The 19,894-nt window shown below is 52.8% G+C and overlaps 1 protein-coding gene across 3 annotated transcripts in view; it reads left to right on the top strand.

The window, feature by feature from the left end:
• The first annotated feature begins 2,384 nt into the window (after window positions 1–2,384).
• The window catches only part of SLC22A23 (solute carrier family 22 member 23), a 135,749-nt gene continuing 118,239 nt past the window's right edge, over window positions 2,385–19,894 (top strand). For all 3 annotated transcript variants that reach the window (XM_005223883.5, XM_005223884.4, XM_059880429.1), the window contains exon 1: window positions 2,385–5,340. In XM_005223883.5, the coding sequence (XP_005223940.2) occupies window positions 4,708–5,340 (633 nt within the window). In that variant the 5' untranslated portion in view covers window positions 2,385–4,707. The remainder of the gene's footprint in view (window positions 5,341–19,894) is intronic.

Below are 19,894 nucleotides of genomic sequence, written 5' to 3' on the forward strand. Positions count from 1 at the left end.
TTTTATTACTTCCACAGAACAAAAGTAGCTGTTGCACTTTCATTTATGATAGGTTTTGTAAATGTCAAATTCCTTGTTAGTCAAAAGTTAACATTTCAAAAGTCAAAGGATGATGTAAATAAAGTTCAAATGTACACAGTAGACTTTGAAGTAATTTCATATCACTTTCTCCCATGCTCCAAAAATCAAGACAACCTACCTTTCAAATAGCTATTTGAAAGAAAGAAATCAGACTGTAGTAAAAAAAAAAAAAAGGACACGATGTTTTAAAATATATCTACCTGCATTTCAAGTATAAATAAAAAGCATGAACATACAGGTTCAAAAAAAAAAGAAAACAGTGTGAAATCCATGTGCTATGATTGCTTTGTACATTTTAAGTTTATTAACCCTGATACCAATTCCTTGAAACTAACTCTTCCAGAATTTTGGAGGATTTAAAATTAGACTTTTATCAACTTTAGAAGTAAGCTAAATATTTTTTTTCCTCTTGCTATCTCCAAGGAAATAAAATTGTTCAAGTGTATTGGTGATTCCGTTGTGTCTTTTATTTCTTCTCATTATTTTCTCAATTTTAATAAAATTACAGACATTTTTGTCATGCTTTCAAAGGAAGAGAAATGGAGATCAGAGAGCTCAGGATACTAACATAAATTTAGGGTTACAACCTCAGATGTTCTCTGGGGCCAGACAAGTGACGTGCACACACATTCCAGTGTGCCCAGCAGAAACAAGATAAGCTGGAGATAAGTTCCTGTCTGTTCACTGTCTTTCAAGGAAAAAAGCATCACAAGGGCCAGGGCCTCTGCCATGTGCTTAAAAAATCTCCTGATTTTTAAGTTAGTAGTTATTTTTCTGGAAGCATAGTGTGTGGTCTGTGAGCTGCTTTTAACCCACAAATCATCGTCTGCAAACCCGTTTGTTGTTGTCTCGTTGCTAAGTCGTGTCCAACTCTTTGTGACCCCGTGGGCTTCCCTGTCCTTCACTATCTCCCAGAGCTACTCAAACTCATGTCCATTGAGTCAGTGATGCCATCCAACCATCTCATCCTCTGTCATCCCCTTCTCCTCCTGCCCTCAATCTTTCCCAACATCTGGGCCTTTTCCAGTGGGTCGGCTCTCCGCATCAGGTGGCCAAATTATTGGAGCTTCAGCTTCAGCATCAGTCCTTCCAATGAATATTCAGGACCGATTTCCTTTAGGATGGACTGGTTGAATCTCCTTGCAGTCCAAGGGACTCTTGAGAGTCTTCTCCAACACCACAGTTCAAAAGCATCAATTCCTCAGTGCTCAGCTTTCTTTAGGGTCCAACTCTCACATCCCTACATGACAACTGGAAAAACCATAGCTTGGACTATACAGACCTTTCTTGGCAAAGTGACCTCTCTGCTTTTTAATACTCCATCTAGGTTCGTCACAACTTTTCTTCCAAGGAGCAAGCGTCTTTTAACTGCCCAGAAGAACTTTACACTGGGAGCTAACCGACTTAACCACAATAACTTAGCATAAGACATAGAATTGTCAGGACCATTTGAATTCTCCTACTGGCTGATCTGAGCACTATATTTGAGAGATTCAACAAACATGAAAAGGTTGCTGGGTGACTGAAGAATCAGAGTAAACAGAGACGAGGATCCTAGCAGATGACATCACCAACCGATGACAACGGGACACACTCGTTTACTCACCGATACATCCTGTCTTGGGTGTGCCAGGCAGCAGAAATACAGCGAGTACAGGAACTGTCTAGAGTCAGGCGGCAATAAATAAATAAGCAAACGAGAAAACTAGCCCTTAGTGATAACTACGGCGCAGGAAAGTAGAATTCAGTATTGCGATCGCAGGTGTCTGACAGGCTGCCCCGTACCAGCTAGTGATCCCGAACACTTCCACTTCTTTCTCCTGACTCATTTTGTTCTAGGTCCCTCTGTGAGGTCACTTGTGATATGTCTTAATAAATTAAAGAGGACTTTAATTGTTAACTTTTAATCTTCTTGACTCGATTTGGCGGGGGGCGGGGGGGGGGGCATGTCGATCCAAGATGAATTTAGGAAAATCCTAATCTAATCGGTAACTTAATTACAACGACCAGGTCAGTGTGGTGCTGGCTAATTCCAAACATCTCAGGTGACTTCCTTTTAGTTTTTTTTTTTAATTTTAAATTTATTTTTCTTTTTTTTTTTTAATTTTTTATTCCTTTATTTCTCATGTGTTCCCCATCCTGAAAATTGCTTTACAAAGTTGTGTTGGTTTCTGCCAACCATCAACATGAATCAGCCACAGGCACATGTATGTCCCCTCTCTGTTGGATCTCACTCCCACCCCCTCCCTTGCCCTCCCCTCTAGGTTGTTATAGAGCCGGGGTTTGAGTTCCCTGAGTCAAACAGCAAATTCCGGTTGGCTATCTATTCTATATATGGCAGTGTAAGTTTCCATGTTACTCTCTCCATATAGCTTGAATTTTAAGGGGTACCATTTCAAGTATGTCCCCCAATTCTGGAAATGTACCACTTGAGGGGTTTTGCTACCATTTTGAAACAAGAGCTAACAACAGTTGGCAATGAAACTCCTCCCCAAGGCCAGGGATTCTCCCACTTAAAAATCAGTTCAGTTCAGTCGCTCAGTCGTGTCTGACTCTTTGCCACCCCATGCATATTGACAAATATCTTTTAAAAGTCTTTCCTATGATTTTTTTTTTTTGGATTTCCTTTCTGCTTGCTTTGTTGAGGTTTTGTTGTTTACCCTGTCTGTTGAAATAAAGGAAACCCCGGAGTGTAAAGTCAGAAGATCTGGTTCCAAGCTAGACGTTTGGCTCTGCCTGCCCTGGTACTCACCTAAGCCTGCAGCTTCATCTTGAGAACCTACCTCTTGGGGGTCCAAGAGGACTGAGTGACCGGGTGTATCTGAAAGCCAACACTGCCAGGTTCAGTCTTTACTGAAACACTGAACACTAACGAAGTGCTTGGTGTTTAGATATGTGCAGGGTTTGAGACCCATTTCTCCGAGGTCTGGCATTTCCTGCGGGCCCCTTGCTTATCTAATCTCCCCTTCTCAGGCTCACAGGAGACTCCACGAGCTCCCTGCCCCCAAGGCCCCTGGAAGCCTTTAAAGAATTCTCACTCTCTCTCCGGGCGGGCGTGCTAGTATTTTATATAGTAAGTACGTATTGCCCGTAACAAAGAGGAACCCCAGGTTAAAAATGTAAGCAAATAATGGAAATCCAAGAGTACATTCTGTAAGCCCAGCTTCTTTTGGAAAGCAAAAGCATTTCTTCCACTTTTTCTTCCCTAAACAAGGGTGGAAATTGACTACTCTATTTGAGACCCTCATTAATAAACTTCCCAGAATGTCAAGTCAAGGGTCTGTATCATTGGGCAAGCCGGGTGCGGGAGGAAATGTGTGAATGCGGCCGTTTGCCGCAGGGCGGTGTTCTGTGTACCGCGCTGGCGACACCGGCGGCCCGGGAGCGCGGGAGGGGAGGGGAGGCCGGCCCGCGGTGCCCCGTGCGCTCCGCCGGGATCGGAGTGCACCTCGGGGAGAGGGTGGGGGACGCCTGCACCTTCGCGATCCGGTGTTGATATTTACATGTAACTCCAGGTTGGCAATATATCCGTCTGGCATCGTGTTTAGACAGCATTCCTTTGGGAGTAGGGCGAGAAATGGCGACTCGGGAGTGGGTGCTGCGGTCTGTCTCGGGGGACCTGACGCTGCGGAAGACCCACGACCTGAAATGGGCAAACGCGCCCACTCCTATCGTGTCGGCGCCTCGAAACAGCGCCGGGTAGGGGGGGGGGTTGCTCCCGAACGCTGGCGACCCTTGAGCTCGGGGCCGGGCGTGGGGTGCAGGTAGCTGGTGGCGGGCACTTGGGAAACGGATAGAGGTCACCGACAGCCGGCGCCCGCCGGAGCCGAGCCGAGGACCACCCGATCACCCGCCCGGCGCGCGCCGCCCCCTCGGAGCCCCGGACCCCACGCGCCCGCGGCGGCGCGCGCCGCCCCCTCGCCCTGCGGGGCGCCGAGCTGAGCCGGGCGGGGATCTTCGAGCCGGCGGCCGGGCGCCCGAGTCCCCGCCCCTCCCGCGGCGGCGGCGGCGGGCCGGAGGGGGCGCTCGCGCGCAGGAGCGGGCGCAGCAGGTGCCGCGTTACCTCCACCGCGCGGGGGGAGAGGGGGCGGGCCGGGGCGCGGGAGGCGGGGGGAAGCCGGGGAGCCGAGCCGGGGAGCGCGGCCGGCGCGGCAGGCTGGCACCGGGCTCGCGGCTTCCGGGAGGCGCCGGGGTCGGATAAATACATCCCGGGCGCGCGGGGATCGCCGAGCCGCCTGCACCGCTCGCGCCGCGCCCCGCAGAGCTCCGCCGGCCGACCCCGGCACCGCGCCGCTCCTCCTCCTCGAGCGCGCCGCGCGCGGAGCCGCGGAGAGCGGCGGGCTCGGCCGCCGGCGCCCGGGCCGCTGAGCCGATGAGCGGCGGCGGCTGAGGGCCGCGGCCTCTGCCCGCCCTCCGCCCGGCGCCCGCCGGGGCCGCAGCCGGGGCGCGGGTGGCCGGCCATGGGGGCGCAGTGACGCGCGCGGCGGCCGATCGTCCCTGCGAGCGGCGGGCCCTGCTCGGCGGCGGCGGCGGCGGCGGCGGCGCCGGGCCCGCGCGCTCTGCCGGGGCCCCGCGGGAGCCTCCGCCGCGCTCTATGCGCCTCTGCGGGCGCCGCGGGCCCGGGCCATGGCGATAGACCGGCGGCGCGAGGCGGCGGGCGGCGGGCCCGGGAGGCTGCCGCCCGCGGCCGAGGAGAACGGCGCCCTGCCGCCCGGGGACGCGGCGGCCTCGGCGCCCCTCGGGGGACGCGCGGGCCCCGGCGGCGGCGGTGACATCCAGCCGCTGCCCGCGCCGCACGCCGCCGGCGGCCCGCATCCGAGCCTCCTGTTGCTGGACTACGACGGGTCGGTGCTGCCCTTCCTCGGGGGCCTGGGCGGCGGCTACCAGAAGACCCTCGTGCTGCTCACCTGGATCCCCGCGCTGTTCATCGGCTTCAGCCAGTTCTCGGACTCCTTCCTCCTGGACCAGCCCAACTTCTGGTGCCGCGGGGCCGGCAAGGGCGCCGAGTCGGCGGGGGTCACGGCCACGGGCCGGTGGGGCGGCGGCGACCTGGCCAACGGGACCAGCCCCCCGACCACCCTCTTCCCCACCGCCGCCTGGGGGACAGCGGGCCCCCTCGGCAACGGCAGCGGCGCGGACGGGGGCGAGGCGCCGCCCCTCCCGTCCCCCCCGGACAAGGGGGACAACGCCTCCAACTGCGACTGCCACGCGTGGGACTATGGCATCCGCACAGGCCTGGTGCAAAACGTGGTCAGCAAGGTAAGGGCAGCGACCGCGCCGGCCCGCGTCCCCCTCCCGAGCGAGCGCTGTGCCCTCCGCGGTCCCCGCGCGCTTCCCCGCGCGCTCTGCAGACGGGGTCCTGCGGTGGTGCGCGCCCGCGTGTCCACGGCCTCCCGTGGGCTCCCCCTCCTTGCGTCCCCCAGACAGAGGTGCGGGCCCGGGTGCGCGGCCGGACTCCCGCAGCCCTCCGCGGTGACGCTGCCTCCCGACTCCAAGGGGCACCCAAACTCGCGTCCCCGCTGGCACACACGCAAGGGGCGCCTCTCTCTCTGCGAGGGAGCGAGCTTCCCTCCCCCACCCTGGAGCTGTCACTTCGTCCGGGCAGGGACGGCCCGCGGAGGTCGAGAGGCTGATCTGTGAGCCCCTGGCCCTAAGGACGCGCCTCTCTCAAGGTCTGCCCGCTGGAGCCAGGCCCCGGGCTCAGCCCTTTGCCGGCCCGCTGCCCCGAGTCTCCCACAGAGAACCAGCCCCTGCAGAATCGCTCCTATGCCCAGGCGTTCTTCCTGGCAGACCGCAGCCATCCCCCGCTGGCTCTGAAAACTGACTAAAGCTGAGGGAAGAGCCCAAGTGGTGGCCAGAGTAGCAAAAGGCTTTTGATATTTCCCTTTCCCTGTCCCCAAGTTCAGTCCTCCCCAGAGGCTGGGGTATTTATTTCCGGTTGGAGTTTGCCACCCCCAGTGTTCCTGAGAAAGCAGACACCTCTGGAGTATAGGAAGGGTGCTGAGTTTGTGCTGTTCGGGGACAACCGGGCTCTCACACAACAGCCCTCTTGTCCCAGCTTTGAGATCAGATCCTGGCCAGCCTCAGCTCAACATGGACTTGCTCCAGCCCAGGGGTCCCCTCTAGCCGAGGTCCTGCATCCTGGGAGACGGAACAGGAGTGTTTGCGAGAGATGCGTCGCCTGCACAAAGACGGAGAATGGGCACTACTAGGAAATTAACACCCAAGACACCTACATATTGTCTGGATTTCTTAACATGTCAGAGAGGTCATATGCCAGTGTGTCAAACAACTTGTGATATTTTGTTCCTTCTGTGTCTTAAACAACTAATTTGCATTTCAAAGTAAATGTAGACCTTTCTCCCACTTCCATGCAGTTCTGGGCAGTTTGAAATGCTTTGTTTAAATGCAAGACTGAAATTTGATCGTTTATAATAATCCGTGGGCCTGTATTCCCCCTTTTCCCGAAACGTGTGTTAGTAAACAATTGTGCCTCATGGATGTGTAAGATGAAACTCTTACATCATCATAACCATTGTCTTCAGCTTGTACCAGCCTGGTGAGAAGTGATCTGGCCTCTGGGAACTGTTGGATTACCTGTTAATAGGGAGAGCCTTCTAGCTTGTTCACCTTGAGCCCCCCGCCCCCCGTCAGCCTATCCTCTGCCAAGGTGTTTCTGTGACTGTTTCCCATCCATAGAGGTCAATATCTGTCTTTTGTTTACCAGCAGGAAAAATGAAGAACATTGAGTATCTTAACACTGTTTGTATGTCTGTGAAAGTAAGGGTTTGCAACACTGTCGAATACTTTGAGCCTCTTTCTACAGAAGGGAAGGAATAACGGAGATCAAAGCAGATGCCTGTACAGGGTGGCCTGTCCCGGTGTGACAGGGGAGGCCAACTTGGAGTTAGGCGGTGGGACAGAGAATCGGTAGCCTAGCGGCGCTGTGGATGGTGGGAAGAGACGACTAGAACCGTCCTGGAAAGCAGGCTCTGCGGGCACCTCGGAGAGCTGGACAGGTGTTCCAGGCGAGCGATCAAGGGGCTCATGTATGCGCAGCATGGTTTGGGGTGCCTATTGTGTCTGTTCTGTGCGGCTGACAGGGCAGTCCAGGAGATGCAGACTTGAGGACAGTAGGGAGAGATGCATTTCCCTGTAAGACCAAGACTAAAAAGGACATATTGATTTTCATGCACAAATAGGATCTAAATAAAGGTCTGTCCTTCCACGGTGTTCCGTTCCATAACCGATGCTCTCAAGAGCGTCTTAAGCACATTCTGGCAGTGTTAACGCCGGCCGTCCCCTCTGTGGGCCGTGCCCCCTGGATCCTGGATCAGATGGATGGAGGCGGAGCGCATCCTGGGTGGGTGCCGACGCCGGGGGTCGGGGGCCTGTCAGCTTGGCTTGCCCGAGGATAGACTTGGCAGCTTCTCCTCTCAGCAGGTGGAAGTGCAGGGTCTGAGGAGTGCCCTCTGGTGCCCTCCTCCCCAACGGAGTGCCAAGGTCTTCCCCACTCAAAGAAGCCCCGTGTAAGGTTTCTGTCATTCGGCTTCCCTCAGCGTGCGTGTGCCCCTCCCTGCCCCGGAGGCCCTGTCCTCTCCCCGGGTGTTAGGTGGGGAGGGGGCTCCTTGTTCTTCCTTTTATTGTTGTACACAGTGGTGCTGTTGGTCAGTTGCTCAGTCACATCCGACTCTTTGCAACCCCATGGACTGCAGCACCCCAGCCTTCCCTGTCCTTCACCATCTCCTGGAGCTTGTTCAAACTCAAGTCCATCGAGTTGGTGATGCCATCCAACCACCTCATCCTCTGTCGTCCCCGTCTCCTCCTGCCTGCAATCTTTCCCAGCATCAGGGTCTGTTCCAATGAATCGGCTCTTCGAATCAGGTGGCCCAAGTATTGGAGCTTCGGCATCAGTCCTTCCAATGAATATATTACATTATATTAAATATATGTTTAGATATATACCATTACTATATATATCATATATTGTCCTTTCTGTTACAGGGGCTCCCCACCTCTGTGCCACAGACCAGTACCTCCTCTCAGATCAGTAGCAGCACTAGATTAGTAATGAAGGGCCCAATGAATGCAATGCCCTTGAATCATCCCCAAACCATCCCCCTCACCCCCAGGCTGTGGAAAATTGTCTTCTACAAAATCAGTCCCCGGTGTGAAAAAGGCTGGGGACCACTGGGTTATTCCGGCTAGGATAGCTCTGCACCCATGAACCTGCCAGGCCAGGAAGAGCTCTGGGCTGTTAGAGTTCGGAGGGGCCTTGGAGTGGACAGACCTGCGTCCCCACCCGATGGCGTCCCCAGCGGGGCCATCCCTCGCTGAGGGCCCCGCGAGCCAGCAGCCCACTTCTCAGCTGCTCTTCCGACAGAAAGACGTGCTTTTTGGCAGCGACAACAAGGATCGTCTCATGCCTGTTTGTGCAGCATTCTCCACTGAACGATTCTTCTTCCTTCGTATCACACCTGCTCAGATAGATCTGAGGGTACAAGGGCTGGGTTCTTTCCTGGCTAGGAAATTTCCAGCTCCTTCAGTCCTTCCATAAGGAACAGAATTTGCCCTTCTGACGGCTCCACGCGGCCTGCGTGTCTCTTAAGCAGACCGCTCAGGACACGGCTGGCAGGCGCACACACCCTGATCTGTCCTGATCAGAATCTTCCACTCATGAAGTTCATAGTCAGCATGTGAAGGCTTTCAGTAGACGCGTCATCTGTCCACCTTGAGGCCGCGGTCACCAAAGCTCGATGGGATCCTGTTCAGGCAGGGCTTTTCTAAGCCAGTGCCCATGTGACATGCGTGCTAGTTTAGGGTTGCTAGATCTCCCCTGTTAGGATCTCTTTTTGTTTCTACTTCATTTCTGTTTTTGTAAATCTCTATTCTTTGCCTGGTCCCTGGTGTTTCAGGATTTGCGGCGCCTTCAAAATAATGCGGGTGACGCCACTTTTGAGCTGCCCTCTAAAGTCTTCAAAGCATTTTCACGTGTTATTGCTTTTGATTAAGAGTGTTGAGCCGTCCAAGACCAGTCTTAACACTGTGTGGTCTTGAGCTTTAAGTCGGCTCACCAGCCTTGAGTGGACCATGAAGTTGGTCCTCAACGTCCACATGCTGTTGACTGCTCTTCCTTTTATCCCCAGCCACGTAGGAAGATTGTCTTGCTTAACACAGCCCTGCTGAGTTTAAAACACTCCTCTCCGTAGTTTGCATGAATCCTGTATTGTTCAGAGTGAACCCTTGTTGGTTTCTAATGCTCTCCACTTCCTCGAACAACCCTTAGAATTGTGCCTAAAATCAGTGTCAGTAACACTTCCTAAGCTTCTCTCTCTTTCTGTACATGAAATTTAAGATGTTTGTTTATCTCGTGTTCTGATATTTTTTTCTATTTGCCAAGAATTCTCATAGGTTGCTGGCATTTCTCCTGTGTAACCTGAGAGTTGTTTAAATATCCCAGGAAGTAACTTGACTTCTCTTTCTGCGGCTCAAGACTAGAAGTTCTTTAAAGGGGCTCTGTACAACTGGGATGGAACATAATTGCAATGTCATCACAATAGGACTAGTTTAAGAAAGAACTCACCTCGGGTCAGCCTAGTGTGGTTCTGTTTCACTTGCCTACTACATGCAGCACAGCAGTGAACATCTCTTTGCCTGTCTTTTTTTTTTTTTTTTTTAAGAAATTGACCGTAATAAAAAAAAAAAAAATGCACCCACATGGGACAGAACACAAAGAATAAAAGCAAGATTTCTCACCATCTCTGCCTCTAAGTTCCCTCTTCAAAAGCAACCATGGTTACAGTTTCTTATGTGTCCTTCCAAAAATATTCTATTTTCATTTATATCTATCTTCTCTCCTAAACCTTAACATATCGTAGGCACTGTTTCACGCTTCTTGACCGCCTGTGTGGGGGGAGCGTGTGCATCAGAACCGGGAGCCTCCTCACTTCACTGTTTTTCTGTGTAACAAGGGATCAGGGCACCTTCCGGAGGGGCCTTTTGGTTATGATGCAACATATAGTGAAATTCCGGCACACCTGAAACTTAGAAGTGGAGGCCGCGTTCTTATTTTGATAGATGTTGTCTAAGTGTTCTCCACAGAGATCTTATTACCAATTCACACTTCCACTGATTAGCTGGAGGCCCGTTCCCACACTACCCCCAGCCCCGCCCACCCCTGGGGCATTGTCACAGTTCTAAATGAGAAACTGTCTTTGGTCATTCTTGTCACTTGCATTCTCTTCTTAGGGGGGGAGGTTAAACATCTCTGAAAATTCTCAAGCCCTTTGTCTTTCCTTTTCTTTGAACTGCGTCTTCACATCCTTTTTGTGTATATCTTTGTGGGGAGGGGGTTATTTTCTTGCTGATTTACAAAAGGACCTTACGCATAAAGGAATTTACTTTATTCAGTATTTGGGATGTTTTGTAAATGTTTTTTCCCTACAGTGTGCTGTTTGTCTTCTGATTTTGTTTGTGGTGTTTTCATCACACACAGACTTCTGGTTTGCATAGTGTCAAATGAATTTTTTATGGTTTCTGGGTTTTGTGTTAGATTTAGGGCTTCTATAATCCTGGAATATTAGGGGAAAAAATTGTCTTCTAATATTTTTATGGTCTCAGTACTTTTTTGATTTGGTGTTGTAGGGTCAGATTTGCTTGTTTTGAGCTGTTAGGGTAAATTACGGGGAAGGGAAACAAATGTTAGGTCAGCAGGTATAGCAGCTTTTCTCGAAGGCTTTGACTTGCTCGTGACAAGCTCCTCTGCGTAGAATCTGGCCTGGGCCTCCCTGATGGAGAGACTGGACTTGCACAGTTACTAAGCAGCTCTTCCATCTTTTGGGGGATGGTGTTCATCCCAGATCTCACCTTTCCTTCATATTCTCAGTCTGGATCAAGTCTCAGTTCATCTTGGCCTTCAGGCCCAGATAGTACTGAGTCAACAGTTGATGTCATTTATGGGGTGGGGAGGGAGCTGGGAGGGGGGTTCAGGACGGGGGACACACGTACACCCATGGCTGATTCGTGTCGATGTATGGAAAAAACCACCACAGTATTGCAAAGTAATTAGCCTCCAATGAAAATAAATAAATTAATTTTAAAACAAAAGTTGATGTCATTTAAGAACAGAGGATGAGAGGGATGGGTAGCATCATGGACTCAATGGACATGAATGTGAGCAAACTCCGGGAGATGATGAAGGACAGGGAAGCCTGGCGTGCTGCAGTTCATGGGGTCAGAGAGTTCAAAGAGTCAGACACGACTGAGCGACTGAACAACAACAAAATCATGTTGGACACCAAATGTCCGTCCTGGCTCGGAGCTGGCTGGACCACATGGTCAGGATGCAGGGCTGGTGGCTGGGAGCTGGCCGCGGTGAGAGTGTTTGCCGCGTGGACATCTGCAAATACTGCACACCTGGGTTTATTTTTCTTCTTTGAAGCCATTGTTAGGCAATCAGCAGGCCCCTGAGTGTGACCCTGGCCATTCCTCTCTTTTTTTCCCTAACCTCCCCCACCCCCGTCCTCCCTTCCGCAGACACGAGTACGGATCCTGGGCCAGGCGTTGTGCTTTGAGTTGGGGGATACAGCGCCAGGCGGAAATAGCGCAGGTCCCACCGAGCTGATAGACTAACGAGCGAGGTGCACCTTAACTAATCATCATGACTTTTTAATTACAAACTGAGCTGAGTGCACAGAAAGAAAGAGAAGTGAGAGAGCGAGAGCAGAGCACCTGGGCCAGGCGGACTGGCCTCGTGTTGAGACTGAGGCCTGAGGTGCTGAGAGGCAGAGGGCGGGTGTGAGTGCGCGTGGGTCTTTCCCTTGGAGAGCGAATGGCTTCTGCAAGGGCCCTGGGGCCTGCGGGAGCCTGGGTCTGCAGGGCGGCCCAGAGCACAGGCTGGGGTGACTCACAGTCACGAGATGAGCTCAGCCAGCCCAGAGAGGGGCTGGAAAGGCAGGCGCCCAGGGAGGGCCTGTGGGGTCAGATGGGGGCTGGGGTCGACCCTGCTTGGGGCCCCGCGGATGGGCTGCAGGGAAGCCGGGCCTGCTTTTCCTGCCAGAGGGAGGCTGCTGACCCCAGGAGGGGCCTGAAGGAGAGCCGTGGAGAAGCCCCCTGGCCAGCAGGTCCACAGCAGGCCTTGGACAAGTGGGCCTGACCCAGGCCCAGCGCTGTTGACAGGAGAAGCTCTGGCCTTGGAGAGTTCCAGCATTTTCTCTTGCCCTCTGGCTCCAAACAGGAGGCTGCTAAGTAAATTTCCCCAAGGTTGAGGGCCCTGAAACGGTAAGCCACCGGCTAGCTTGAGGTTCATTCCACCAGCTTCACCCATGCTGGGCGCTGGGCATGGGTGAAAGGCTGTCCTGGGCACGGCTGACTGTGGTGTTATCTACAAGTCTGAAGTTCAGTTCAGGGAGGAGGAGGTGGGCGGTCACTGGCATGTCCAGAGCTGGAGCCGCTGGGTTAGAATCTCTCATCGGCTCCCTGTGAGGGTGTGCCTGCCTCCGCCTGGGGCCCCACCTAGGCAACCGGGCTGATGGGGGGAGCCTGCCCTTTATCTTCTTTACCGGCCAATCCGAGGTGGGGTCCTGCTGCTGCCTGAGGATGGGGTTGGCTGGGGGCTGTTACTGTGGCTTCCTGTAGCGGGCCGCGCAGACCTGGCGGGCAGCTTCCCTGATCTTTGCTCCTTCTGCCTTCTGAGCCCGTTTCCTGGAACCCTTTCCTCCTCCGTCAGCCCGCTGGTCCCTGTTCATCCTTTAGATCCGCCCGGTCTGCACGCAATGCCCCCAGCACTGGCCGTGTGTCTGTCCTTCTGCCCACTAGAGGGGTACCTTTCACCCACTGAGTCCTCACCACGAACGTCAGCCCGCCTGAGCTCATGTCGTGAAGAGACTGCTGCTCTCTGGTTTGACTGGGAGGTTACGACGCGTTCATCTGTAGGACCTTCACAGGTAGAGGGGGCTCAGGGCTGCCCGCCCCACCAGGCTGCCATGGGACAGAGTGGGAGCAAGCCCCCCACCCTCCGGGAGACACCTGGAAATCTCAGATTCCTTTCCTCCTCATCTGTGGGGTGAGGACTGGCTGAACGAGTCAGGTCAGAAATGCTTAGATGGGGAGGAGCTGATAGACCACACCTGGACGGGCAGTTGATTCTGCGGCAGTTCCAGCACGTCTCTCGCCTCCGCCCGGAAAATGATGACATGGGGAGCCAGGTGCTCCTTTCAGTCTGGCTGCCCCGGTCCAGGGGGCCGGAGTGGGCCAGCCAAGAGGGACCTCCCTGGGGCTTGCCTGAAAGACCCCTGAAGGGGCTGGTTGTTATCTGTGGTTCTCATATGAAAATAGAGCAGGTCTCTGGCCACAGGGCCCAGGGATCTGACAAAGCAGAGGAGCTTCCTGGCCGCCTGGTGGGTGGAAGAGTGGGGAGGCTTCTTTGCCTCCACTGAGGCCCTGGGTCAGAAATCTGAGTCCATGGCCTTTGATGGAAGACGGTGTTCTGAGTTTGGAAGTCTAGTTGGGTGTGCTGGGTGGAAACGGATGGAGAGAAAGTGGAATTTTAAACGGGGGCAGAGGGTAACCTGAGCCCTGACCGCAAGCAAGACCAGGGGAGATGACTTCAGGGCAGGTGGAAGCAGGGAAAAGGCCAGGCTCCGCCTGGAGTGGCGCTCCTGGTTCTGTCTGTGGGAGGCCTTGACCTGACCTTGGTGGTCCACAGACCTGCCATCTCTGCCTCTCTCAGTGTTTACCCGCTGCTGTCACTATGTAGGGGCTGACCTCCCCCAGACAAGTGACCTGGACATTCACAAGCCTGTGTTTCTGGGAAAGAGGGCAGGGTTATGGGCTGGTTGAAGTGGGTTTCCCCTACGACAAATCGTTGCTGTCCTAAAATACCACCAGTGGGCTCTTGGGTCCTCACTTGCACACATGAAGTGCTGACAGACCCTCTCGTCTCAGGACTCATCTGGTTGCAAGTAATGAAACAAATCTCCAATGACGTTAATTAACAAAACAGAGAGGAAATTGGTTGGAAAAATGCAGAAATGGCTGAGGAAACCCAGGGCGGGATCTGAGACCAGGAAGTGGGGCAGGGGGCTGTTTCAGGGGCCCTGCCACCACCTTCAGCCTTTCGGAAGCCACGTCAGCTTCTCCTGGAACTGGCTCCCCTCCACCCCCCAAGACTGGATGTCGCTCACCTGGTCTTGGGTCAGGCAATGGCCAGCGTGGGCCTCTGTCCAACACCGGCTTCCTGGGTGCAGTTCTTATGTCCACTCAGGGCCGAGGAGGCAGGTTTCGGAACACAGGGTGCAGTTACCCAGGTTGGGGGACCCCTCCAGACCTTGTGACAGGAGACTAGAGTGGCTGTTCTTTCTTGGGGTGAAAGAGACTAGAGATGGCTCTTTTGGGCAATGAATGGAGAATAAACGAATATTGATGCTTTCACCATTAAATGCTTCAGACAAAGTCGTCTTCTTCCCAGAGACTCAGGATATAAATTACCTGGCTCCTTAAGCTTGGTGTGGAATCGGCAGGACCATGCTTCCTGAGGCTTTTTTCCTGGAAAAGGCAGCTGGTAGCTCCAGGTCAGAGGGGGCTCGGAGCCAGCCCGGGACAGGCACTGGAACGTGCGGCCACGTGCTGCGCCCACCCCTGCCCCTCAGGGCGGTTCTGCAAACCTTTCTTCTACTCACCACCAGCCATGTAACTTGCGAGATGAAAACGCAGGGCCTCTTGTTCGTATGGTTCCCAAGACGAAGATGGCAACCACGGAGCCAGAAGCCAGATGTGGCCCTCCTGGGCTGGCCCTGGGGGCCGCGCGCCCGTCCCTTTTCCCAGAGCCAGCGGTCAGCGCTGCGAAGCCCAGCACGCGACCCCTGCCGTCCCGCCTCTCGCCTCCCAGTTTCACATCCTGCTTCTGCTCTTCCTTCTCTGTGTCTGTGTCTTTTTCTCGCTGTCTTGCAGTGAAAGTATAACTCACTTTTGGGGGGCCTGTGTCTGGGGGCACGGCCCTAACCAGTTGAGCCCTGAGTGTCCAGCTAGGAGGGGGCCTGCAGCGCTCCGAGGGGCCGGGAGGCTCCCTGCACTGGAAGCCCGGCTCCTCAGAGAAGTGAGAGTTTCCTTATCTGGGCAGCGGACCCACCGCTGAGTCACAGGAGCCCGTGGGGAGGACGCCGAGTCAGAGGAATGCTGGTTAAGTGTTTGTCAGCTTTTTTTTTTTAAGTGGGGAAGAGGGTCAGCCTTTGTATAACTTAATTCCTGCTGGCTGACGGTCACATTTTACTTCTTAGCATCGTTTAAAGAATACGTGCAATGGCGACCATACTGGTGTGAGCCAGCCGCCAGCCTCCCAGGGGTCATGTTAAATTATGGATGGTTATGCACTCAGCCCCGTAATTTGCGCTGCAGACTGTTTCCTCCCAGATTAGATTAAAAGCGGCTTTTTCTGTGTGTTTAAAAGATGCTTTACTTTGGGCAGTATAGTCATTTTCACAACAGTGACTCTTCCAATCCAAGGACGCGGTATGTCTCCGTCTGTTTGTGCGATCTTTGGTTTCTTCCGTCAGCGTCTCGTAGTTTTCTATATACCGTCTTTTGTCTCGTTAGGTAGGTTTATCTCTAGGTATTTTACTCTTTTCGTTACAGTGGTGGATGGGATTGTTTCCTTAACTTCTCTGATTTTTTATTGTTAGTATATAGGAATGCAAGGGGTTTCTGTGTGTTAATTTTATATCCTGCGACTTTGATATAGTCATTGATTAGTTCTACTAATTTTCTGGTGGAGTCTTTAGGGTTTTCTGTGTATAGTATCATGTCATCTGCAAACAGAGTTTTCCTCCTTCTTTTCCTATCTGGATTCCTGTTACTGCTTTTCCTTCCGATCGCCGGGGCTCGGACTTCCAGAGCTGTGTGGAGTAACAGTGGTAAGAGCGGGCACCCTCGTCTTATTCCCGATCTCGGAGGAAATGCTTTCAGTTTTCACCGCTGAGAATAATGTTTGCTGTGGGTTTGCTGTATGTGGCCTTTATCATACTGAGGTAGGTTCCTTCTTTGCCTGTACCACCCCAAGTAATCTATAGATTCAGTGCAATCCGTATCAAACTACCAATGGTATTTTTCACAGAAGTAAAACAAAAAATTTCACAATTTCTATGGAAACACACAGGACCCCGAATAGCCAAAGCAATCTTGAAAAAGAAGAATGGACCTGGAGGAATCAACCTTCCTGACTTCTCTCTATACTGCAAAGCTACAGTTATTAAGAAAGTATGGTATTGGCACAAAAACAGAAATACAGACCTATGGAACGAGATAGAAAGCCCAGAGATAAACCCATGCACCTATGGGCATCTTACCATTAACAAGGAGGCAAGAGTATACAATGGAGAAAAGACAGCCTCTTCAATAAGTGGTGCTGGGTAAAGCGGACAGCTACTTGTAAAAGAATGGAACTAGAACACTTCCTAACACCACACACAAAGATAAACTCATATTGGATTAAAGATTTAAATGTAAGGCCCAAAACTATAAAGCTCTTAGAGGAAAACATAGGTACATTCTTTGACATATATCACAGCAAGATCCTCTGTGACCCACCTCCTAGAGTAATGGAAATAAAAACAAATAAACAAATGGGACTTAAAAGCTTTTGCAGCAAAGGAAACAATCAACAAGATTAAGAGATAGCCCTCAAAATGGGAGAAAATATCTGCAAATGAAACAACTGACAAAGAATTAATCTCCAGAACATACAAGCAGCTTTATACCAAACAACCCAATCAAAAATGGGCAGAAGACCTGAACAGACATTTCTCCAAAGAAGACAGACAGATGGCCAACAAATACAGGGAAAGACTCTAAGCACTGACCATTATTAGAGAAAGCAAATCAAAACTACAATGAGGTATTACTTCACCCCCGTCAGAATGACCATCATTAAAAAATCTACAAACAGTAAATGCTGGAGAGGATGTGGAGCAAAGGAACCCTGAATGTAACTTGATACAGCCACTATGGAGAACAGTACGTAGAGTCCTTAAAAAGCTAGAAAGGGAACTGCCATATGACCCAACAATCCCACTGCTGGGCATATACCCTGAGAAAACCATAATGGAAAGAGAGGCATGTACCGCCCTGCTTGTTGCAACACGTTTTACAATAGCTAGGACATGGAAGCAACCTACATGTCCGTTGACGGATAAATAGATACAGAAATTATGGTACGTGTAAACAATGGAATATTACTCAGCTATAAAAAAGGATGCATTTGAGTCGGTCCTAATGAGGTGGGTGAACCTAGAGCCTATTATACAGAGTGAATAAGTCCTTAAGACAAATCTTGTGTGTATCAACACATGGATATGGAATCTAGAAAGAAGGTACGGACGAACCTATTTGCAGGGCAGCAGTGGAGAAGCAGACACAGAGAACAGACCCGCGGACCCTGGGGGAGGGAAAGGCCGGGACGAATCGAGAGAGCGGCGTGGAGACACACACACACCACGTGTAAGAGGGAGAGCCCGAGCTGTGCTCCGTGACAACCTAGAGGGGTGGGATGGGCTGGGAGGTCGGGGAGGTGCAACAGGGAGGGGACACATGTACACCTGTGTCTGATTCATGCTGACTGTGGCAGAAACCAGCACAATGTAAAGCAATTATCCTCCACTTGGAGGATTATAAGATTGTAAGTATGTATCGTGATCCCAATTATTGGTGTATGTGTTTATCAGCAGGGAGATGAATCAGAGTGTCTGCAGAGTGATGTCTGTGTGAGGGGATCATGAATGATCACGGTTTCCCTCTTTTCATCTCTATTAAAAATTATCTGGTCAATAGGGAATATTAAGTGTATATAATAAAGTGTGACTGTGTGCTTAAAAAAAAAAAAAAAGATGCTTTACAAATTGGGCACTCTTGGTGGCTTCTTCCTAAGGCATCCCACTATTCCCAAATGGACATACATGAGCGTTTTCAGAAAACACAAAGTCCTTGTCCTACTTTAAAACTTTTTTCATAACTGTGGTGAAGCCTTCATAACATAAAGTTGGCCATTTGAGCCCTTGGTGAGTGCACGGTTTGACATCACTGAGGCCAGTCACCGTGTTGTGTGACCACACCTCCATCCCCCTCCAGAACTTTCTCGTCTTCCCAAACTGAACCTCTGTCCCCATTAAACACCAGCTCCCTGTCCCCCAGCCCCTGGGCCCCACCCTCTACTTTCTGTCTCTGTGAATTGATTACTCAGCACCTCATGTAAGTGGAATCATTCTCTGTCCTCATGGGGGTGGGGGGTGAGCTGATTTAGTTCTCGGATGCAGAGGACGGAACCGCAGGTCAGCTCAGGCCCGACGTCCAGTTTCCAGGAGCTGCTGAGGACCATGACGAGCCCTGTGATGCATCTGAACCAGCGGCTCATCACGCTGGGCCCCATCCTGGGCCCCGGGCCCCATCCTGTCTTTAAGCCAGTGTTTTCCAGACCTGTTCATCAGAGTCTTTTCTTCCAATGAAAGGTCCGTGTGGACAGAGTTGGTCTTTCTGGATCTAGGGTCGGGGGCGCACCTGGGGAGCTCTGGGGAACGCCTGCGGACCCCGGCATCCGTTGTTGTACAGGTCCTCGGGTATCTCCACGTGGTGTGTTCTTCCCAGGGGACATGTGGGTGTCACATCGGAGGACAGAGTGCCAGTGACTCCTGGGGGGCTGCTCTGTGTGGTTCAGCAAAGGGTGATCTGGTCCCGACGTCGCAGGCTCAGGTCCAGGCTAGTGTAGACGTCCACCGTGTGGTGTAGACACCCACCCAACAGATGCCCGGGAGCAGCCCAGCTGAGAAGGTGGGTCCCCAGGAACGCGGGTCCGAGCTGCAGAGAGGCCGGGAATGGCCCTCAGCCCTGTGGAGGGGCTCGTGCGGCTCTGAGAGCCCTGAGCGAGGCTCGGTCTGCGGCAGCTGCCCTGGGAGCACGTTGTGAAGCGCCAGCCGGCCCAGCTTACCTGTAAAAGGTGTTGCCAACAAGTCCGCCCCTGATTAAACAGGCCCTTTAAACCTCTGCTTACAATAGTGGTTAAGTACTTGTAAAGGAAACATTTATTTGCAAGTAACAGGTATTTATTTTCAAAATGGCCCTAATTCAGACCAGTCTTTTCTGTAATTCCCATTGAGGTGGTTTGATAGTGTTTTCAGCGGCAGGAAACGAGAGCTGCCCCACTGTGAGCGAGCGCTCGAGGCCGGAACCGGGCACGAGCACCGTTCCCGGCGTCAGAGCCGCGATCAGGGTTAACCCCGCCAACCCTGCCCCGAGCAGGAGCACTGTTCAGCGTCAGAGCCGCAAATCGGGGTGACCGCCCCCCTCCCCGGCCCCCTGTCCCGAGCGTGAGAATCGTTCACGGCGTCAGAGCCGCGATCAGGGTGACCTCCCCCCCCACCCCCAGCACAGGCAGTGAACCTGCCGCGGTCCAGGTGTGACGTCGCCCACCACACGTGTGCCTCTGAGAGTCAGCCTTGGAGGGTCTCCAGAGCTGCTGGCATGGGGCCCCTCCACTGACTGGAGCCCACTGCCCACTTCGGGGAGGCTCGGAGCCCGGGCTTCGCCAGCCGGTGAAATCTTTCCCTCCTTTGACGCTCACCGTGCAGTCCATTTGTCCCGCTCGCTGTCCTTCTGAGGGTCTGTGCTCAGCGTCCTGATAGGAAGAACTATCCGGCGCTGCGGGCGTGGAGGCCTTGCGCAGCATTCTGGGGCTGGAGCGCGTCTTCGCGCTCGTAGACGTACGTAACTTTCCAGTAGGAAACAAAGATGCCCCGGTCCGCGGTCACCTGGAGACAGAGTACAGAGAGAC

Source organism: Bos taurus, chromosome 23 (assembly GCF_002263795.3).
Source record: "Bos taurus isolate L1 Dominette 01449 registration number 42190680 breed Hereford chromosome 23, ARS-UCD2.0, whole genome shotgun sequence".
Taxonomy (NCBI): Eukaryota; Metazoa; Chordata; class Mammalia; order Artiodactyla; family Bovidae; genus Bos; species Bos taurus.